The sequence below is a fragment of the Protopterus annectens genome, chromosome 4.part0 (assembly GCF_019279795.1).
Source record: "Protopterus annectens isolate FY-2018-M chromosome 4.part0, PAN1.0, whole genome shotgun sequence".
NCBI classification, from domain to species: domain Eukaryota; kingdom Metazoa; phylum Chordata; order Ceratodontiformes; family Protopteridae; genus Protopterus; species Protopterus annectens.
In genome coordinates this window covers 728336278-728360567 of record NC_056733.1, presented here as the reverse complement: position 1 = coordinate 728360567, position 24290 = coordinate 728336278, and the positions used below count along the sequence as shown (strand labels likewise).

Genomic DNA, 24290 nt, shown 5'->3' with positions numbered 1-24290 from the left:
CTATTACCTTTCCACTAAATTTACTTATCAACAACAATTCCCTTTTTTCTACAACCCTAATTTAGTCATCTGTTTACTTATTGACTAATTATTTACTACAATATCATAATTAATCTGATCAGTTATGGTATGCACCATAAATTTAACATTTTTCCTTCCCATGTTCAAATTGCTGTGTACCTTGTCAGTGTGACTATGAAGTCATTTCCATTCTCTGCTTGTGTGAACCGCAGTGCCTATTTTTTTCTTTGTTTACTCACTTGGTTTGTATGTTTGATGTTTCACTTATGCAGATGCTACTTTTGTTTCTATTTTACCCACCCAACATTGCTAAAACTTTATTGCAACCACAGAAGAAAAGCAGTGTAAAGGCAACAGCCGAGGCGCTAGAGACTTAGAGTTTTTATAATAAAATCCATTTTTGTGGAAAGTAGAGCTGTTTTTCACTGGTTTTCTTCTGTGGTTGCAATAATTTACTTCATCAATCGTAGTCGAAATTGCTATAGCTTTGTTTAATCCCTGTTTTTTTTTTAACTTGTGATGCCACTTCTATGCCTCTAGTTCATTCAAGTAACTTGTTTGTGGACATCAGTATTCATCTCCTTACATGTTTGTGTTTTGTCATATTTGCCCCACATTGTTGTTTGCATATATTATATGCATTTTTTTCCTTATTACCTCTATTTTGTACTGATCTTCTTATCTAGTTATGTTGTTAGCAATTACATTCTAATTACTTTGATGCAATGAGTAGAGGACCAAGATTTATTTCCATGATGTTCTTTTTTTATATGTTCTTTGCCTTGGTTTGTTTCAATGATAACAAAGGGACCACTTGAATCCTTCTTTTAGGATCTTTCTTTCCTCACATACAGTTAGCACCATTCTTTCGGGGAGGGGGGTCTCTAGTCTTCACTTAAGCCAAGCCCCTGAGGTCTGCATCACATGTTTAGACATTGCCAGCTATGTGGTATACAGGGATAAAACCCTGACTACGTCTGGGATAATCTAAGACTGAGTATCAGCTTAGGTGTCTGTTGAAGCTGTTAGGAAGCAGAAAAGGGAATGATAAGGCATATGTCGGCTTGTATTTCCCAAATGGTGGGGCTGTGGTTGATGGACAGTGGCGGTGTGATGTTTCTTCTGGTTCTGGTGGAGACTGGAGCTGAGAGTGGCAATATCTGGGCTACATTCTGAGCAGATTAGTGGCATTCCTACTGACTGACCCAGGGTGGGATGGCTCACAGAACCCACATCTCAAATGCTTCTCAGCCTCAAGTATGACACCAGTACTTAAAGTGGGTAGGGCCACATACTAGATCTGCATGTAAAATGCTGTGAGTAGCACCGATGGCTATTGGGTCTGCCTCCATTACTGTGAAACCTATACGCCATATGGAGGGAAGGCAACCCATGGATTAGTACTGTATACAAGTACTGGTTAACCTACTTAGATACACACAGGTAACCCATGGATCAGTACTGTATACAAGTACTGGTTAAACCTACATAAATACACACACATAACCCATGACCCAGTACTGTATACAGATACTGGTTAAACCTACATAAATACACACACATAACCCATGACCCAGTCCTGTATACTGGTACTGGTTAACCTATATAAATACACACAGGTAACTCACAAACCAGTACTGTATACAAGTACTGGTTAACCTACTTAAATACATCGAGGTAACCAATGAACCAGTACTGTATACAGGTACTGGTTAAACCTACATAAATACACACAGGTAAGCCATGGATCAGCACTGTATAGAAGTACTGGTTAAACCTACCTAAATACACACAGGTAACCCATGGATTAGTACTGTATACAAATACTGGTTAAACCTACTTAAATACACATAGGTAAGCCATGGATCAGCACTGTATAGAAGTACTGGTTAAACCTACCTAAATACACACAGGTAACCCATGGATTAGTACTGTATACAAATACTGGTTAAACCTACTTAAATACACATAGGTAAGCCATGGATCAGCACTGTATACAAATACTAGTTAAACCTACTTAAATACACACAGGTAACCCATGGATCAGCACACCTACATAAATACACACAGGTAATCCATGGGCCAGTACTGTATACAAGTACTGGTTAAACTGACTTAAATACATACAGGTAACCCATGGATCAGCTCAGTATATAAGTACTGGCTAAACCAACTTAAAATACACAGATAACCCATAGAACAGCACAGAATACTAGCACTGGTCAAACTTTCTTAAATACACACATGCAGGTAGACAGGGTTTTGACTTAAAAGAGGCCATGTTGCCACAGTAGATAACTAAGGAACTGTTAATAAAAGCTTTTCATCATTTTATTAAACTTTATGTTATCTCTCCTTACCCATTTTCTGGACAGGTAGCTACTCAGGGAATGCTATTGTGTGTGCCTGCTTCAACACAACTGAACCACATGCATATACACACACAAACACATTCACAAAGACACATGCAACCATGTCCATATGCTCTACTGCAATTCTTAAGCTGTATAAATATAAGTTATACACAAGAAGCATTTATTTTTGTTATTAGAATGACTACTAGGTTTAGTGTTGCATTTGCTTATCACTACACTAACATTGATGTATAGGTTACATTTCACAAGGATATTATATTCATGTGCCTAGAACTGTAATAATTAAAGGTTACTGTAAAGAGTTTAATTTACTGTTAAGTATATGGCTGAAACCGAAGGGTACATTGATTCTTCAAACATAACTGATAAACAACTAAATGGGTAAGAAAAACTAGTGAAATGGTGTTGCACTTTTCTAAGCTACAACTTCAGTTATTGAGCCTCTCCTGGCACTGCTCTGACCTTTTTCACAGTCAGCTCTTCACACATGCCCAGTGAAGTCAATATTGTAATCACAAGTATCTCCTGTGATCCTGAGTCCTTCCCACCCCTGCCATATGGCAATCACCTTAGCACTGTGTCTGATTTTCCCCCTAACAAAATGGAATTTCCTGTTCTATCATGGAATACTACTGTGACTGTTCTATGGGCTCCTATTGTGACCATCCTATGTGTTTCCACCTTAGAAGTTCACAGTGTCCTTCTTGGTTATCAGTTTTAGTAGCTTAGTATAGGAGTCTGTCTATTTCTATACAGAATTGCAACAAAATGTGCTACATTTTCAGGGATATGTCAATGTTTCATAATCCTCAAACTCCCACAATTCATTGCTGCGAATTATGCGCACTTTCAAGGCAAGGTGGGTGAACCAGTAAGCTGAATCCTGATGTGCAGATGAGAAACATCATTCCGCTGCCTAAGACGTGCTTGCATATGAGATGATATATTATCTCCCAGATTTCTGCAGGAAGAACATACCTATGCCTATGTTATTCATGGAACACTTCATGTACCACTCCAATCATTTCTAATATATTTGGCTTCATAATTACCGTTCTGCTTACTTACTTACTGGTTTCTTCAAATGTTCATATTTTTTCTATTCACTTGTACTACCTTTCTACTTATTCCACTTCTAGAAGTTGTTACTTCCATCACAGATGCCATCTTTGCAAACATTCCAATGTTGGGTCACTGTGTAGGGGTAGGTGAGGCAAGACTGAGAGAAAGTTAAAACAATGTATCTGTGAGCATCTTTATGATATCAAGAAATGTAAGGAAACCAATGCCCTTTTTAGACATATTGCATTATTTCCAGAGCGTAAATTTCATTTTTGGGTCTTGGAACAGGTGGGACCAGATGCCAGGGGCGGCCCTTGGTCCTTATTGTTGGACAAGAGGGAGTTGTGGTTGCAGATATTTTTAAATGCATCTGGGTCTGAATGATGTTATTAGTATCAAGTGTTCTCCAAAAAGAAGAGCATTGGACAGATAGTGATATATTCTGAAATATTTTTGATTAAACTTGAATATTTGTTCTTTACAATTTTTTTAAGAATTATTTAAAGTATTTTTATTTTAGTTTTGCTACACTCTGTGTCAGTTCCATGGTTTGTGCTGGTATTCTGTGTAATTCCTTTGCAATTACTGCCTGTCCTTTTAAATTGCTTTGCCTCTAATTTCCTTCTTATTAGCTCATTGTGTTTTCTGTATCATATGACTTTACTGTTTTTTAAGCTGAGTACTTGTTCTGTTGTATATATCTGAAGAAGTCTTAATTGTAAGACAAAAGTGCTAATATTCTCTGGTAAAGTTGTACTTATTTTAATAAATCTGCTGTTCTGTCATCCCAGTTGCTGTTGGTGAAGTACATTGTAGGTGACGGAAAATCCACTGTGGAAAATCATAATATTCTCTTCTTCATACCAACCATGTAATTTCTGTTACACTGGCCCTATAAAACAGCTAATGAAAATTAATGCTGGTCTGTATGTTGTGAAGTTTATTTCCAATAACACAATATGATTTTTTTTTTGTAGTAATTAGTTTACTTGTGATGTCGCCAGACTTTTGCTGATTATATTTTCACACCCTGAGACTCGGGCCAAAACCAAAACTTTAACTGGAGAAAAGAAATGCTAGACTGTAAGTTGTGCATTTGCTTCCAATAACATATAATAATTTCTACAGTCATTACTTAATTCACACTATTAGACTTATACCAAAGCAAACACTTTCCCAATACAGCTGAAACAGAAATAAAAAGCAAACTGAGGAGTAGATTTGTACTGGACAGTTTTTTAATAAAAAAATGTTAAACATTTGTAGTAAAAATTACATGTGGCATACAACGCTAAAATTTTATAAAGAACTAGCAGCCTGAGCATATCTGGACAATCCTATCTTGGTTTGTGATTTACTGTGGAGTTGACTGGTAAGAAACATTTTATTTAAATTGATATTGTTATTAAATAAATTGATATTATTGTTATCACTGTTTTTTACTGTTTGTAGGTAGGAAGTTAACAAGATTTACTTTGATTCATATTTTGTTGTTTTATCTTTAATGTCACTGTTGGTTGTTAGAAAGGGATAGGTTTTAGAAAGACAAGCTCTAGCCACCCAAGGGGCTTAGACAGCTATAAATTCACACAGACTGTAGAAAGGAAAATCCTGAGTATAACTAAACAATCCTACCTTAGTTTGTGATTTATTGATCTTTACTGTTAAAAAGAAGTGCAACTGTGAGCGATAGTGAACAGAAGCTACTGAGTGTGTGACATAAAGAAATTACAACTTTTGTCTGGCTAGCAGAACTTGTATGGTCAGAACAACTTTACTGTACTTTATTATTTAGTTGTATATTGCTGGTGTGATTTTTTTGTCATAGAAGTTGAATTTAAGTTCTCTTTGACTTCTGTGGTTACTGATTTTGGTTATTCTTTTCTTTTGCAATATTTTATTCATTTGAAGCTGAATATGGATTCCTTAAATGAGTATGCAATGAACAATTTGCTAATGAACAAATATCTTGTACAGTGTAATTAATGCTGTGCATATTTAAAAGTAACACTTGATAATACTGGTGATCTGTGTTCCTCGTGTCTAAAGTTGGATGATTTGCTTACCATTATTAGAAGTAAATCTAGACTTACTGATGATGATTGCACTTGTGCAATTGGCATGGCTTGGAGAACTGTTGTTTAATATATTAATGACTGGACTGGTGAGATAAATATGGTTAGGCAGAAAACAAATAAAACACATTTAGTAAATGATTCATCTACTGTCTACAAAGATAATCCAACCCCTTGAAACAAGACAATGCCCCTGACAACTTTGGAATTCTGGCTGCAAGTATTCAGCAATCTGATTCTGGAAGGAAAAAAAAAGAAAGAAAGGAAGAAGTTCACAACAAATAACAAGGAAGAAAAAGAAACTGACCAATGACTGTAAAGGAAAGAGAATACAAAGTAAAAAGGATTCTGCTTTGTTATGTAACACACAGGTTACAAGGAATGATAATATTTTTCTATCAGAAGACTTTCAATCTATAGAAGACATCATTTTTGCAACAGGAAGGTAGAAAAAAGAAGCAAGGGGCAGATGAAAAGGAAGAAATCAAAATGGAACATAGAAGGATTAAAGAACATTATTGTAAGAAAAAAGAAGAGAAAGACAAATGTTCACTACATGGCGTGGATTTGCAATATCAGTTGGATGAGAATATAATACACAATGAAAACAATGGGATTAATAAGGCTAATGGTGATGAAGATCTATCCTTTGTAACTGTTGATAGAGCAGATATTACTGCATTAGAAGCCAAAGATTCTTCAGAGCTGGCCAGCAAAGATATTCTTGTAATTGGAGGTTCAATTATTAGAGGAACTGATGCTTATATTTGCAGAGAAGATAATGAACATCGATTAGTGTTATGTTTGCCAGGAGCAAAAATAGAAGATGTGAGACAAGCCTTGGAATGTCTTAATGTAAGGAAGCATGAATCTGTTTTTATTCATGTTAGTACAAATTATGTCATCCACAAGGATTCTCTGACTGTTAGTAGGGAACTGACAGCCCTCTTAGATAGCATTGCTTGTACTGGTGTTAGAAAGTATTTTTCACAAATCACCTAGAGAAAGGATAGTCAGGTCACAGTGACTGAAAATATTTTTTGGGTAAATTCCTACATGGAAAAAATGTCCTGTTTAAAAAAATGAAAAAATGGAAATGTGTACAGCATTCAAGCCTAGTTTTGGGCACACTTGTTCAGGCAGGATGGCGTGCATTTGTCAAGATCAGAGAAGAGAATTTCTGCAGTAGATATTCTGCAATATTTAACAAACACTAGGCAGGATTTTTGCTAAGTCAAAAATGCAACAGTTCACAGATAGCAACATTTGATGCATCTCTGATGGTTGTTAATGCTAGGAGCATAATAATAACGTTTTTTATTGGACAATTTGTTACATTCCCACAAAAGTGATGTTGTTATTGTGTGTGAAACATGGTTAAAGAACAATGACTAGAAATAAATGTTTGTACTGTAACAGACACTCTAACAAAAAAATCTGGTGGAGGTGTTATGATAAGGATTAAAGATAGTTATGAGACATGTGATTATTATATGTTCAGTGATAGCACCAGTAGTATAGACTGTATAACTGTGACAATAAAGACAGCCCTGGAACATATAACAATTGTTGGCATGTACAGATCACCAAAGTCAAGTGCAGATGACCTAGTGAAATTCATATATTTGTTGCATTAAATACAGGAGGGATGAATAATATTAGCTGGGGACTTAAATTTATCAGAAACAGACTAGAATAATATTGATTCAACAATTTTAGTAAGGAAATTATTCACAACGTATATTCAGGAACAACAATTGTTTCAGATTGTAAAAAAAAAAACTTCCAGGGGACAGAACATACTAGACATTGTTTGTGCTCCTAAAGAAATTACTGTTACTTCGTCAAGTTTTACCACCATTGATGTGCTGTGATCATGAGGTTATAAAAGTTAATTTGTTGCTAGATAATGCTGCCAAATGGAAATCTAAACCAATGCACAGAAAGTTAATTACAGATTATATGGAAGCAAAACTGTCACTATGTAAAATTAACTGGAGTGAGGTGTTCAGTGGAAAAACTGCAGATGGAATGTGAAAAGTTTTGAAAGAGAAATTGTTTGAGTCCAAAAAAATCAAAAAACTTTTTAATATCAGGATCTATGCATACAACATCAGGGGGATATATTTCCATAAGAACAATATGCCTGATTAAGGTGAGAAACAAAAAATGTAAAAAATGGAAGAGAGGTTGAACTACAGCTTTTAAAACTGAAATAAATAAGCTGGACAAACAGATTAAGCATAGTGTGAGACAACATCAAGGACAATTTGAAGACAATTTATATAAATATATTAAGCATAATACCAAATCTTTTTATAGATACATAAGATCTGGAAAGAGTAAATGCACACACATTGATAAACTGTGTGCAGATTCTAAAATGTATTCTCAGACAGAAAAGATTATAGATATATTTACAAAATCTTATGCAAAACAGTTTGTTTATCCAAAAGGGGTGATAAGTTCTCCTAGTGACATGAAGGCACATACCTTGTAACCTCTTAGAGCAGAAAATCTGGACAAAGCCATAAATAAATGATGGCCAAAGGGTCAGAAATAGGGACATTTTTTTTAATATTTCCTCTTACAAACATATAAAGTTGATAGAATGGCAGGTTTTGCATTGTTGTGAATTATCTGAAGGGTATAACATTTGAAACTGAAATGTCTGTCATTATTTCCGAACATCAGTCTTTAATGATTCGCCACTAATTGTCCAGAAAACCACAAGTTATGAAAAATGTACCAAAAATATGAGACAAAAATATGGATAATACCTGAGTGTAGATTTTTGCCAGATGCATTGGGTAGGTCAAGTTATGCAGGATGATAGTGTTGTCATCATACATGACCTTGATGACCTTCTGGAGGATGTTGAATAGATGTAATAGACATGATATAACAGAACAAATCAGACATGGTTTTGGTGCTCAGTTGGGTTATTACCTGTGTCTTTATAGAGAAGGTCCATGATAACTCATTGGTCTACCTCACAGATGAGGAGATTCAGGATGGGTGTATAACTCCATGCATCAGCTGATGGTCACCTACAGTAAGAAGGATGCATGTTGATGTACACCCTTGTACAGGAGCATAGGCTGTCTGGAGGCTGTGTTGAGGTATGTATTCACCTGTGTGTGGTAGGTCATGTTTTCAGACATGCTATAGGCAACGTGTGATGTAACAGTCCATTTATTCTGCACTATTACAGTAGAGGTGCTGCTCTCCTTAGAGTAAAAAACTGAGTATTGTTTGCATGTTTACTTTGGCTGATGGCCAGTGGAGACAGGGTAGTGATGTGTGAGAAAAACTGTCATCTAGTGGACTAGCTATTTCCTCTGGCTGGGTATGTCTGTTGGTATTCACATACATATATGTGCTTAGTTGTGTAGTCCCCTTAACCTTTCACATGTATTGGAATAAATGATTTGTAAAAAGGCCTCCAAATACAACCTTAGTCATTCATCACATTCTACACACTGATACTATACATGCAATCATACAACTGTACCAAGGTCACATACTTACATCAATTGCTCAATATATGCATATATGTGTTTCATGAGGAAGCTGTGCTTGATCAGCCTGATGCCATACCAGGACACATTAGAGATCAGTTGTTTGTGGTTCATGGAGAGCATTTCCTAACACACATACTAACAGTCACACAATGGTGCTGCTAACCACTTTATTAATTATTGGGTATAGCAAAACAATTGCACAGACAAAGTATTCTACAATGCTGCAATTGAAACCAAACATGTAATATATTGTTTGTGCATATCACAGCATAACACCATGGGTATGAAACAAGACTTATGTGACCATGCAATCAATATATGCATTTATATTGATGTCTATCACAGACCATTCAATGACAGTATGTAGAGACATGTGCACATGTGTCATACTGCAAGTGTCACTTTGATGGCAGAATGTCATCTGTGTAGAAGGTTGAGCTGCCCCAGTGTAAGACATGTGCTAATAAGCCAACATCATACATAAGTGTATCATCCCATGTCAGCAGTTCTCAGGAAGCATATTACTACTGCTGTTATAGAAGGAACATGTACTGCAATGGCAGCAATGGCCATCAATACATTAGCTCACTTTACAGATTGTAATACCCTCTTGTATCCATACTGTACCTCCTTATCTCAATATAGTACATGTCAATGACAGCAACACTGACATGTCTACTGGTCATAGAGTCATGGACATTATTAGGGTAACGGCCAACATCACATGAAATCCTAGTCATTTATAGACCATTTAAAATGTATCCTTATATCTATATTACATGAGATAGTAAGACCATTGTACATGTTTATATTTTTTGGATTTCATTACATCCTGACACTGTCCATATGTGACATGTGCACTATACCATGACAGAATAAGCAATCACTCTGCTTTGTGATGTGTTTATGCATAATTGAAATGAGGATATCCTCCAATGCTCTGCCTTAAGGAGGTCATATGGCCAGAGGAAAAAGGAGGATGGTGGATACATGGGGCTACATGACAGTTTTCCCCACTAGTAGTAAAATTAATTAAATGATTGATTAGTGATTAAAAAGATCATACAATGACCACAGCACAAGTCTGACTTTCCTAAGGCTGCAGGACAATTTATAGTGGCTGACATTAGCAGCATCTGTTGAGAAGAAAATGGCAATAGCAATGTCCGACATGCTGGTGTAAAATGCTGTTTCGAGTGTCAAGAAAGTGCTCACAAGCACACATACACCAGTTGAGTACTGTGAGAACAGAACCCTTATCTAAGTACAATGACTAGAGAACTCAGTACTCAACACAACCACTATGGCACAAATCTGACTTTTTACAGGCTGCAGGACAATTTATAGTGGATGACATCATCCTTCCATGTTGGATAGAAGATGTTGTGAGGCTTGTCTGAAATGTATATGTAGGCATGGACAACTGTCATGATGGCTGCAGGATACATAATTCCACTTTTCTAACTAGACAAACACACACACACACACACACACACACACACACACACACACACACACACACACACACACACACACACACTAATTGACTGCAGTGAGATTGGAATGCCTACTTAACTAAGTACATAGATTATAGAACTCAGTCTTAATGCAAGTGCCATGGCATAAGTCTGACTTTTATAAGGCTGCAGGACAACTTATAGTGGATGACATCATCCTTGTATGCTGGGTAACAGATGTTTGGAAACCTGACTGAAATGGCTAGCTGGCCATGTATAGCTGTCAAGATATTAAAGATCTGTATGTTACTACACTAAAGATTGTGCAGTATGTTACCACACTAAATATTGTGCAAAGTATAGCACTTGCTATTGTGTTTCCAGTGTGCAGGTATGCCTTAAAAAGACAGGTTTTCAAATTATTTGCAAACAGCTGTCCTCCTTACTACAGAAACTGAAAAACCTGAATATGTGTTGTCATTATAAAGATGTGCATGGCATATAAGAAAAAATGTTGTTATTTCTTTCATATATTTATGGACAAGTAATGAGATGCCAAGTTTGAAGTGCATGGGTGGAGATACATTTTTGCAGTGCCATTAGGTTTTTTTCTCACAAAGTGCATTCTCTTTGTGTTTTTATATGCATTCTCATGGAATGAAGACTAAATGGACAGCAAAAACATGCTATTGTGCACTTTCCATAGCATACCGCCCAGCAGTAGGATTGAGTGGTCAATGGCAAAGTCCATGGCAAAGTGTTTGTGCATGCATGATGCACATTTCTAATGCTTTGCTTGTTTGTGTGTAGTTAATCGCCAAGCAAACATCAGCTTCATTGCTAAAATTGTGAGAGTTCTGAATACTGATTGTATGAAAGAGACAGGCTGCTTAACTGAATCTGTGGTAGCAGCTGTAAATCCATTGACAGATTTCTTTGGAGCCTAGATAATATAGAGTTTGAATCTAGGTGCATGTATTAGTTTTAAATAAATGTTTATAATGGAATAAAATAATTTTTCACTCTACATGCACTGTGTTACCTTAGCACAGCCTGTTTAAGCTGCATTGTGCAGAGGTAACCATGCCACTGGTAGCCATTCCCCGTCACTTGACATTGGTTCATTATGCCAAACTCCATGAAAACACAGAGACCAAAAAGTGAAGGGCTCCATTTTCCCCTTTATGTGTGTTGTGTGTGAATCTATTTTTTTACCAGATAAAGGTGTTAAAATGAGGTAGATAGGAAAGTGGTGAAATGGGTGGCAAGCAGGGTTATAAGAATATAGGAAAAGCAATACAGGATTGTGCAAGAGAGAAATATGGAAAAACCATAGCTATCCACTTCCTCAACAGTGTAAAGTGAATATGTATGGAATATTGGCTAAATTTTGACTGCCACCTCAACAAAGAGCAGTGACAACAATGCAATCATATTGTATAGTCAATTGGACTGAATCAAGTGTGTTATGAAGACATGTGTGCAAAGTGCAGAGCTATGTATGGAACAAAATTTTTTTTGTGTGGGACAGGTGCCACTTTTTTTTTTTTTTACTTCAGTAAGAGAGGAATGTTGGGTAAGGGACATAGGTATTCCTCGGTCAGGAGAGTAGGGTAGGTGAGGAAGCAGTTGCAAACAGACCAAACAAGGCAAGACACAAGGATAGTGAGGGACATGACAGTTTGGGGGACACCATGACTGTGGTTAGGGAGGGGACAACAAATGCTTATGCCTGACAAACATGGTGACAGTGAGACTCTAGTCCTCACCCAAAGGACTGTCCTCACCATCCCCTTACTCCTCTAGTTTTTGGAGTGCTTGACATATTCTCCTATGGGCATAAGGGAGAGCAGCCTCTCCATCTGGTACAGGTGTGCACCAGTGGTGCCATGCATGACCATACACACCAACCCTGGCATCTCCTGATGGGTGATAAAATCTCCACCACCTCCACTAGTACTCCCAGAATGTACCAAATTGCCAGCTGCTGGGGTGGTACTACCTGAGGCACAGTTAGTGCAGGGGCAGCAGTGTCATTACTGCCAGGTTGGCACCCAGATGTGATGTGTGTTAGTGCTGGAGCCAGTGGAGTGGGGCAGGCTTATCCACTAGAGTTGGCTTACCTCCCTGTACTGTAAAGCATTTTTGATTTGTCAGAGATGGATGACATGGAAACATGTGACAATACATAAAAAGGAAAAAAATAGAAAAAAGAAATAAGGTTAGGAGTGAAAGAAAAAAACAGATAAAATTAGTACAATCATATATGACATCTAGTGCATTATCACAATAATAAAGTATTTTATCTTAACTTTTAACATTTATGTATACTTTTTAACAGGTACAAACTATAATTAAGGATTGCACAAAGTAATCCTTGCAATGTGAATATATTGCACATATGCCTGCTCCAATTATACAGAATTAAGTTAACAGCAGGGCATTTATTCCCCTTGTGTAAAAATTAATTTATGTCATAGTTTTAAAGTATTTTGCTGTATTATATGTGTTGCTTGTGGTATTTGAACCCACAATGTCTGATTACAGTCTTAGACTTGACTCCTACAGTTGGCTTGTGCTACCTACTGAAGCATTTGTGCTTGTTTTTACAGTTAGGATACGCATGCTTACTTTGCTACAATTGGAAAGAAAATAAATACACCTGAAAGCTAAAATAATACTTCAATTGTGCTGCATACATACCCCTTGCTTCCCTTAGTCTGTCTAAATGCTCAGCATGGGCCTCTCTATTTGACATAATCTCTGCATTGGCAGAGGTATACAGATAAGAGAACAAGAGAAGAGCATTATGCATACCAGCATTGCCTATGTGCTGCTTTCTAACTACCATAAATTGTCTTTATCAGTATACGTACACAACTCTGGGATGCCAGCAGTCCTAAACCTATCTAGCCATTGGTCAAGTGTATCCATCTTTCACCTTTTCAGGTCATTAAAGTGATGCCTACGCTGCTCTCCAGGGTGTGGAATGCCAGTCTTATTGGATACAGCCTTGGTCAGACTATTCTATGCCTCAGACTTTTACTGTGAGCTAGAATAGTCCCCCTGCAAGAGCCTTCAGACGCAGCATTTGACAAGGAGTCCAATGAAGATTCTGGACTCCTCAACACCCCACCTTATCTCTCTGTAAGGGTGGTCACTTTTGAAATGTAAATAACCGTTGATGAAAGTGTCTTTCTTGAACTGTCCTACAAAATACATTTTTATGATAGATTTGTAGACAATCTCCTTTTTATTTTGGAAGGAGACTGTAACACCAGTGAATGGTTTATGGAAGAATTAAATGCTGTATCTGGGTATTTACAGTTTATGAAAAGTGGTATTGGGGACAGGGTTGATTTTTTGGATGTGACTTTAGAATGAAATGATTTAGACAAACAATTTGAGAGCAAAATTTATAGGAAAAACACTTTCACCAATGGTTATTTACATTTCAAAAGCAACCACCCTTATTTTATTAAAAAGAACATCCCTAAGGGGCAGTACATACGGGCTTGTCATATGACTACCTATATTGTGGATTTGAACAGTGAATTTCACAAGATTACTTCTATGTTTCTAGACGGGGATTATGACTTTGAGTATTTAGAGTCCTTATAGAGAGATATTTTGTCAAAAATAAAACCCAACTTTATCCACCCATTTTGAAAAGACCTTTTATTAGCAATAATACAAAAGAGAGTAGAACATCTAATTTTGGTACAGTGTGTAATCTTGATATGACTACAGATAGTGGGGAGATTCATGGGATTATTCAAAGAAATTGGAAAATAATCGAAGGCAATAGTGAGCTTACAAAAATTTTAGGTAGCAAGTCCAATTGCGTTCATAGGAACAATAGCTTAAAGAGTGTTTTGGAAAGGTGTTCTTCTAGGAGCATTAGTCCACCCATTTCAAAACAGATGGAAATGTTTAAATGTGGGCACTGCACATTTTGGAGGTTTATTTTAGAAGGACCATTCATTAGTCTACCCCACATGAAACATACCATCAAGGTGGTGGGTCATTTGACATGTAGAGAAAAAGGCTTAGTATACATTGCTTTTTGCAGTGGCTGCGAAGCATTTTACGTAGGAATGACCACACAAACTTTGATGGAAAAAACGAGAGAACATATGTATAGTATTAAAACTAAAGATGAAAATAATGCTTTATTTAAGCATACAGTGACATGTAACAAATTCAAGCAGTTTTTATTTTCAATTTTGGATGTAGTGAAAACAGACCCCAGAGGTAGGGATTTCAAAAATGTGATAGAAAAAAGGGAAATTTTCTGGCAATTAAAATTGAGGGCAGACAGGAGACCTGGATGAAATGACGCAATAAATATCAAATGCTTCTTAACATATAGAAAATTAACTATTAGGAAAGTTTAATTAACACTTTCCTTACATATAGTATTTGTCAATATGCCATAATGGGTCATAAAGTTTAGGCACACATGACTTTTAAGATTTGTTACGTTCATAGGAACACTGTCTTTTTAACTAGGTGAATGTTTTTGATTCAAAGTGAATTTTTATTGGATAATTGATTAATTACTTGTACAATTAATGTATTTAAGATTTCTTGTTTGAGTTTTACTGTTTTCATTTTTTTTTTCTGATGAAGTCTTGGTGAGACGAAAGTGGAAAATTAAATTACTTTTACATTAAAGCTATATCTTCTAGTCTTTATTGACCATCAGTGCCACTGTTCTAAGTGATTTTTGGAGATTTTTGCTGTGGTTACACTTTTTTTGTTTATATCCTTCATATGAGCTTCACTGCTATACATACGTATTATATATAATTACTTTTAATTTTTTATGTGATATTTAATATAAAGTGAAATGGAGCAACAGTAAAAGTATTTGGAATTCCCTGTATTAGGACCCAGGACCATTTGTATTGCAGCTCTACACTTACAACTGCTGTCACAGGAATAGTTAAATAACAGTTGTATCTTTTCCTATTCATAATTTACTTCTGTGTGTTTAACACCGCAAACCTCTGCTAAGTGTGTTTGTGCAGTGTACAACATACTTGACAGAATTCATCTGTTTTGAAGTTGACTACTGTCTGGTTCATGTCTGCAGATCCCCTGGACCTGTAGATGTTGTGGAAGCTTGCTGACTGCTGTGCAATGCTGTTTAATGGGTTAACGCAATGGTCAGCCTAAATTGCAGCAATGTATCCCTTTTGAGACTGAATACTGTCTGCATTCTGTCTGCTTCTTGTATGGGTGTTTGCATGAAGGTAAACAAAGCACACATGGGAGAAGCAAGGCTCACCTTATTTTGATATACTCAGAAGTGTTTATTATGTTTCATCCTTAAAAGACAAATGTGAGACTTGAACCATATCTACAACTACAATGTTCTGTCTAGTTTATCGTGTTTACCAGGTGTACCAAACACATGGTTGATTCACAGGTGTAATTTATACAGTCTGTATCATAGAATTAAGCTACATGAATGTATTTATCCATTTCACCTTGTTAGGACGAATGTCTTTATCCATTTCACCTTGTTAGGACTAAGCTGATTGTCGTGCAACAATTAATATAAAAAAACAAAGAAATAAAAATACATAAGCAACATTACAAAATAAATTTTAGTACACATTGCACAACTCTAGATTTGAACTGTCAGGCTAATGAACCTAAAAAAACACAGTAAGGGTGCCTTATCCCGCTTTGCCAGAAAAACAGCTTTAGTGCATGCAAGCAAGTCCCATTTTACCCACACTTTTAACAAGACATCTGGCAGTTGTACACTATAAGTTGTTTGGACGTATATGAATTACAGATTTAGTACAATGGCTGATCCCACATCTATTTATGACTACTGTTTGCAGCAATGCAGCTTTATCGTCTCTGTGAATGGTGTTCATTATTCTCCTATCTGAGCAGTAATTTGAGACATGAATTCTGTAAGGCATTATGTAACAAAGTCCTTAAGATGTATGACAATATTAAATGTCAATAATATGCAGTTTTCAACAAAGACAGAAGAGTTCAGAGATTATTGAATAGAAACTGAGAAATGTGTGCTGCTTACTTACATTTACTTCTCCACTTTAGAAATGTAACCTGGGTGACACACCAACTGCAAGTAAGGAAGTCTGAATTGCTGCTGTGTTTTTCTTCTCCCTACCAGTAAGCATTCATAGGTGCAATCCATTAGCAATAAACACTGAGGTAGTGCTTGCACTGTGCTTACATCTGCTACACGGAGACAAAACTGTGGGATACAGCAATTCAAATGAGTTCACACCTCATATGCATCTTCACCATGCTTACATGCCTGAATCTATTCTATAGGAAGTAATCATGTAGCTAGGGAAGCTGTAGGTGAGGAAAGCTATGTATGTGGACAACACAGAAGAAGATTGCTATTACTTTGGATTTATCTGCACAGAAGACTTCTGACCTTGCTAAGGTATGATTAAATTTTTTAATTACATACAAGATTTGTTCACGTTACTAAGAAATTATATATATATATATATATATATATATATACATATATATATATATATATATATATATATATATAATCTATACACCCACACACACACACACACACACACACAAATACACATATAACTATATATATATATATATATATATATATATATATATATGTGTGTGTGTGTGTGTGTGTGTGTGTGTGTGTGTGTGTGTGTGTGTGTGTGTGTGTGTGTGTGTGTGTGTGTGTGTGTGTGTGTGTGTGTGTGTCACCAACCAGTCTTAACTGGTTCTCTGATTATCAAACCAACAGACAGCAAGCCAATAAATGGCTCCACTCTTTCTTACCATTCCTCAATATACACACAGGAGTTCCCCAAGGATCCATATTGAGACCTCTCCTTTTTAGCATATTTATTAATGACTTCCACTCCACCGTCCCCCTAAATCCTGTAATATAGTATACAGACGACTCAACCATTATCTGCATTGCCGATTCTGCTGATGAACTCCTAGGTAGGACCCAACATGCTTTCTCAATCATTGAGGAATGGATGAATAACAACCATCAAGCCCTTAACCCCAGCAAAACTAACATGCTTCTATTCACCCCCCCAAAAAAATCAACCCTTTAAATAAAGCAGATTTTAATATATATTCACAAAACAAAACCTGCATTAGAGCAGTATCACAAACTAAACTTTTAGGAGTTATAATAGACAACCTTCGATCTACACATCCAAAACTGCATAAATCAAAAACCATCAAAAACTAGGCACCGTCTGTAAGCATAAATTGTTCCTCACACCCACCGCTAGACAAACCCTTGCACTATCCTATTTGCTTCCTTCACTTTTATACAGTACCCAATTGTTCATTAACATTCAAAGCTCCTTATAATCCAAGATCGAGTCCTGTTATAACAAGGTTTCCAGGTTCGCTACCAACGAAACTGACTCCTCCCATCACTGCATCTCCCTGCTCAAACTAAAATGACTCGAACTTCCCCGTAACCTAACCTACTTGCAATTAACCACAACTCACAATATCATTACCAAACCTTTCAACTGTCCATCCCTCACCTCCCTGTTTACTCTCCATAAGCTCTCCTGACAACTCAGATTTGAAAATCAATTCCTTCTAAAAGTGCAAATACCCAATCTAGCAGTTGGTCAATCTCTCTACTCATGTACCATTGCTAAAACTTGGAATTCCCTACCCAGCTGTATCAGAACTATTTCCAATCACATATCCTTTAAAAAGTCTCTAAAACATCATCTCTTAGCCCTATGGCAATGTACATGTGGCTACGACTACAGAGCATCTGCCCCACCTGATCTCACTAACTTTTTTTCTCCCCTCTGCTTAACAGTTGTGCAACTATCTCTTGCTGTCTTCACTCTACAGTATCCAAATCAGATGATATATTGTACTTTGTATCTTTTGTATATAATGTATACTGCCTTTGTTATTCTAGCTAGAAATTTATGATGTTTGTATGTCTGTTTTTTTTAAGTTATCTTTCTATGTATGTAGAAAATGTGATTGTATTTAAATTTATTTTGTATGTGGAGCTTTTCTCCCTGGCCCTCCACTGAAAGTGGTTACTTTTTGGCCCAGTGGACCATCCCGGTAAACAAATGCAAATAAATAAATAATAAATTATATATATATATATATATATATATATATATACTCACACACACACACAGACACACACACACACACACACACACACACACACAAACACACATACCTATATATATATATATATATATATATATATATATATATATATATATATATATATATATATATATATATATATAGATAGATAGATATGTCTTAGCAAATGCAACTTTATTCTGTATGCACTTCTTAAAACTTTACTGATGGCATGGGCATTTTTGACAGGGCATTTTACATTCTCAGATACACAGCCTTATTTAGCTTCGCCACAATTGTTACTGTTTTTCTTGCATTCTTCTATGTTATTTCACTGAAATATAAGTGTCTTAAATTGTCAGCGACATAGGGGTGTTAGCCTTCTGGGATTGCCCATAGACACCTCTTGGGGAGTGCTGGGCACAGGTAGAGTTGACTGTCAATTTAATAAAAATAACTTTTCTGTGGTAAATGTATGCACATTTTCAAGAGTGTGTTGGAAAGCTCTTATAACAATTGACTGATGTGTTATATCTTGCTTGGTACAAATGTCCATTTTTGTTTTTCTGACAGGTGGGGGATGAAAGTTCAATGTCTGTGTTGCCACAGTCCTCAAATTCGTTTACAGAGGTTTGGTCTTGTTAGTCCTGTGTTTTGTATCAAACTTTGGTTTATGTGTGAATGTGATATATTCCAACCACACAACCCCCCCACGCACATTTGTACGTTTTAGTAACTGATGGTTAGTGGTTCTATAGTTGGTAATATTGCACAAATAATAATATGTGGTTATATATAAGCAGGACTTTTATTAATGTGATATTTATGTATAGTATCATTTTTTGTGGGGGGTTTTTGTCACTTAGGACTATAGCACCCAAGTATCCTAATCCCTGCAAACCCCCATTCACTGAGTCTGAGAATGATTTAATTGTTCAAGCCTTTCAGTGATATGGTGCCTCTCTGCTTTAGAGAGGACGTGGGGACATGTCTGGCAGAATGCAAATTTGGAAACAGATAGTGAACGACGTCAATGTTGTTATCAGGCCACAGCTGGACATATGATCATGTGCATCATAGGGCCACTGATATCATTTCATCAGCCTGGAGGAGAGCAGCTGCAGTGACCCGTGGACAGTTGGCTACTGAAGGGGCCAACTACAGTGTCATCAATGACACCAAATGAAGAGTTCATGTCCAGTGTCAGGGATCCAGAGATCTCAGTGGAAAGTGCACAGCAGCATGTGATTGATGTTGGTGCTGCTGTTTCAGGGAGGACAAGTATATCACAGGAGGAGATTCCAGGTAAGATCACATATGTCAGTTATTAACAATTTATTGTATATTAAAATATTTACAGCAACAGTAAATTTGTGTTAATTATTTTTTTGGGGGGACTTAATTATAGATTGATACAGTTAACAACACATTCTGGTTCATTACACATGGGCTTGGAGTGGATATATCAGCCAAGTGTCAGTTCAAAGTATTGTTAATAGACATATAAAGGAAGAAAATTCCTGCCCCTGTGTTACTGTTATCCTGATGATAGTGTCTTTACCTTTTGCTTAACTTTTTCCAGGGCCATCCTCCCTAGGAAGTGTGGAGTCATCTGCACTTAGTAAGTCATATATTTTTATTTCAGTGCTGATGAGCATTTGACAGAAATAAGAGGCATTTATCTGTATGTGTGAGGTGGGTGTCAGGACTATGCATGTATTGCTGTACCATCTGTGATAGTGGCACAACTTTTAGTCTGTTAGCATATATTAAATGGTAGTAAGTATTAATATATTTCCTGTTTTTGCTGCTAGTTATCACAGGTGATTGTGACAGTGGAAGTGTAGGACTCATCACCTGATGTGAGAGTATCAGCAGACTCTGATGTTGATAGTGGCCAAACACAGACATACCTGGGGGGTGCAAATGTTGAATTTGACACTAAGGTTGACATTCAGCCACCCCCTGCTTTTCCAATGGACACAGCCAGCAGGCCTATGCAAACCTATTCCACTGAGCCCTCCAATATTGGACAGGTGGCGTGAGAAACACTTGATCAGGGTAGTGTAGTTACTGCAGCTTTAGTGCCTGTTGACTCTGGTCATAGCCAAAGTGTGGGTGAGGTGCCACATAGGAAGGCTGTTAGGGGTGCTTGGAGGAGGACTGCTGTCCATCCTCCACCTGATCCTGGTATGTCTTTCTGTGACACTTGACATATGTTTAGAGCCATCATGGAGGCACAGGCATTTCCAATAGGGCCTCAGAGGAAATGCTTAGGATGGTAGATGTGGAACAGGCTGACATCTGTGACAGCCTCCATCATGTTGCCGATTCAATGGATCAGATGAATGACACATTGGAATGGGGGGTGTCTGTGATGGAACATCTGCTGGGAGGGGAACGGCATCCTTGTGGACTTAAGTCAGCCACATCATCTGATGTTAGCCGACGTGACTGTACCTGATTACACTCCCATAGTGGCAGTACTTCCACTGCTCCATCAGTGGTTCAGGTGCCCACACCCAGATGTGGTAGACCATGGGACATACTCTTGAGGACAGCTCATCCAACAGACATCAGTCACATTCAGGTAGCAGCAGTGCATCTGACCCTGGGTATGGACATGCCATTGCAACTCCTGGTAGAGCCAGGTCTAGCGGCTGGGGATGACAATGGTGAACCATCACCTCTACCATATATGGCTCACATCTGTCTGACATACAAGGTCATAGATCTTGCACAGAGCTTTGCTGTGTTCTTGTTGACACTCACACACCAATTTCAATGGAAGTCCCCATACAGACACACACACATAACAGTTACATGGGTTAGTCATGAGGCTTACAGCTTATTCCCAGTGCCATTTGTTACTTTATACTAATGTATGCCTGTTTCTCTTTATTACTCACACGTACACACTACATTTGTGTTAGCTTAGGCCTACTGCTGCCCCCCACAACACCCTGTGCAAATGATGATGAGATGATGACTGTGCCATATCCTTGTTTTCCATCGTTTGGATTCAAGGATACATAACTGTTTTATCTGATGGTTAGATTGCATAATGGACTTAGTGCTTAGAATATCTCTATTTGTGCTGGTATTGTGCAAATTGTACTGCTCTCTTATAGGTATTTGTAACGTTAACTTCCCTCCCAAACTGTAAGACCAACAAAGCTGGACCAAGCCCTAAATAAAGGTGGGAGAAAGGTACAACAATAGGCAGAATTTTTAAACAATTTCTGTCTTACAAACCTAGATAGTAGAAAGAATAACATGTTTTGCATTGCTGCATGATTTTTCTGAGAACTATGAAGCCTGAAACTGAAATATGTGCCATTTTCCTAACTTCACTCTTTAATGATTTGACAATACAAAAGTTTGAGGCCAAACAGTGGACATTCACATAACTAAGTGCTGCCACATCTTAATGTCATTGCTGTAAAAACAACTGACCTTATATTACATTAGCAAGTAAAAGTATGCAAGATTATGCCAATCATTTGTACTGGTTATATTCCATGTTCAGCACTTACCTTACAAATCTGGCAGTTACAAGTGTTTTAGTTTGGGGCTGACTCTATCTGATGCTAGCAGTACACAGCCATTACATAGGAAAGCAAAGGTTGTGAGCTTTGAGTGGCATCAATGTTACTGTATGTTTGTGCATAGGATGAAGGTTTTAGCCCCTTAGGTGGTGAGCATGTGTGCTATACATTGTCTCTTGGCAAGTGCAAGGGCATATTGTGTGTGCATATGCGTGCCTACACCCAAAGCAGCTGCTGGTTCCCCCTCTGACTCCTCACCTGCATGTGGCTGTGGTAACCTTGACAGTGGTAGTGGGATGTGTGGCCCTTCCACTTGCTGTTCCTGCTGAAACTGTTTTATCAGAATGATGTTGTGAAGCATGGCACACACAGTGAAGATTTCTGCACATGTATGAGGACTGTACTGCAGGCCTCCCACAGAAGTATCTAGGCACCAGAACCGTGACTTCAGCAGCCCAAACACATGCTGTATGATATTTCTGGTTTGGGGGTGTGAGTCATTATGGTGTTCTTCAGCTGGTGTGTGTCCATTTCTGATGAGCGTCATCAGCCATGGTTCCAGTGCATAACCTGCATCCTGCAGTAAATGACCCTATAGGATATCACCCCTAGACAACATTTCATAAAGCCGAGAATTGTGCTAGATATGCGAGTTGTGGTAATTGCCTTGGTTACCAGCGCACATATTCAGGATGATTCCCTTAGCATTACACATGACCTAGAAGTTAATGGAGTGAAAACCCTTTTGGTTTATATAGACCCTCCCCTGTTCCCCAGATGGTGCTTTAATCTCAATGTGCATGCATTCTATAGCACCCAAGACTTCAGGGTAGTGTGCTACAGGGTAAACCTCCTGCATAGCTGTAGCCCTGTCCTGAGGTGTAGAAGGAAAACATATGTGGTCACTGGCATATTGTAGCATAGCATTCAGGAACTGATGGAGTATCCTGGATGCTGATGCCTGTGACACCTCCAACATCTGCCCTGGTGGTCTCTGGAAGGTTCCTGTAGCTAAATTCTAAGAGCTACACATACCTTGGTTTTCAGAGGTATTGTTTCCCCTCAGTTTGCCCTTGCTCTCATTTGAGGACAACAGAAGTTGCAGAGTTCCTGTAGTATGTCTGACTCCACCCTGTAGCACTCTACAATTTCCACCTCATGCAGATTGTGAAAGGTTAAATGTGGTCTAAACATTCTTCTCCTTCTTGCCCAAGGTCTATTAGCTGCAGCAGCAGCATAGACTTGAGCCTGCTGCACATGCACGTTTTGTAAGTCCTCCTTATGTCTGTGTGATTTTATTTCCATGTAAACCTGTTTCCTCTTATCTCATTAAAACATGCTGGTTGGTACTGTTCACAAACATTTTTTGTTTCTATTTTTCCATGACATTGTGCCTTGGGTCATAGGTGAGAAACGTCTAAGAATAAGCAATTCTGTTACGTAAATAAATAGAAAAATTGCATCTTTTATAGGAGGTAAATGAATTAATTAGAATTCTAAATGACAAAGAAGGCAACCTCTATCAGGTAGTCCACACTGTCTACAATAAGTCGCTCAGGATGTTCATAAAGAGAGATCTCCTCACATCTGCTGCCTAGGAATGGTAGCTTAGGGATTAGAACCCCACTTGGATCTGCTGAATGCATTAGATATTAATGCGTACATGTGTGTGTGTGTGTGTGTGTGTGTGTGTGTGTGTGTGTGTGTGTGTGTGTGTGTGTGTGTGTGTGTGTGTGTGTGTGGGTGTGTGCATATGCCTGTGTGTGTGTGTGTGTGTGTGTGTGTGTGTGTGTGTGTGTGTGTGTGTGTGTGTGTGTGTTTGTGTGTGTGTGTGTGTGTGTGTGTGTGTGTGTGTGTGTGTGTGTGTGTGTGTGTGTGTGTGTTTGTGTGTGTAACTCCATTCTGAGGCTCTGTCACATTACAGTACCTCAGAATCCTACTGTTCATTGTCTAACTCTGATGGTCAGTATGTGGGTACAATTGTCACATCATTGGAACTGGGAATGCTAATTTCCATAGACAAAGATTGTTTTAGTAATGGATACAAGATGGAAATGTCAAAAAACTAAAGCGATGCTTTATTTAAGAAAAA

General features: G+C 37.6%; 1 gene segment (V, D, J or C); it reads right to left on the bottom strand.

The window, feature by feature from the left end:
* Window positions 1-8507, bottom strand: part of LOC122800320 — a 118729-nt gene extending 110222 nt beyond the window's left edge. The window contains 1 exon segment of the V gene segment in view: window positions 8483-8507. Within this exon segment, the coding sequence occupies window positions 8483-8507 (25 nt within the window).
* Window positions 8508-24290: the final 15783 nt, after the last annotated feature.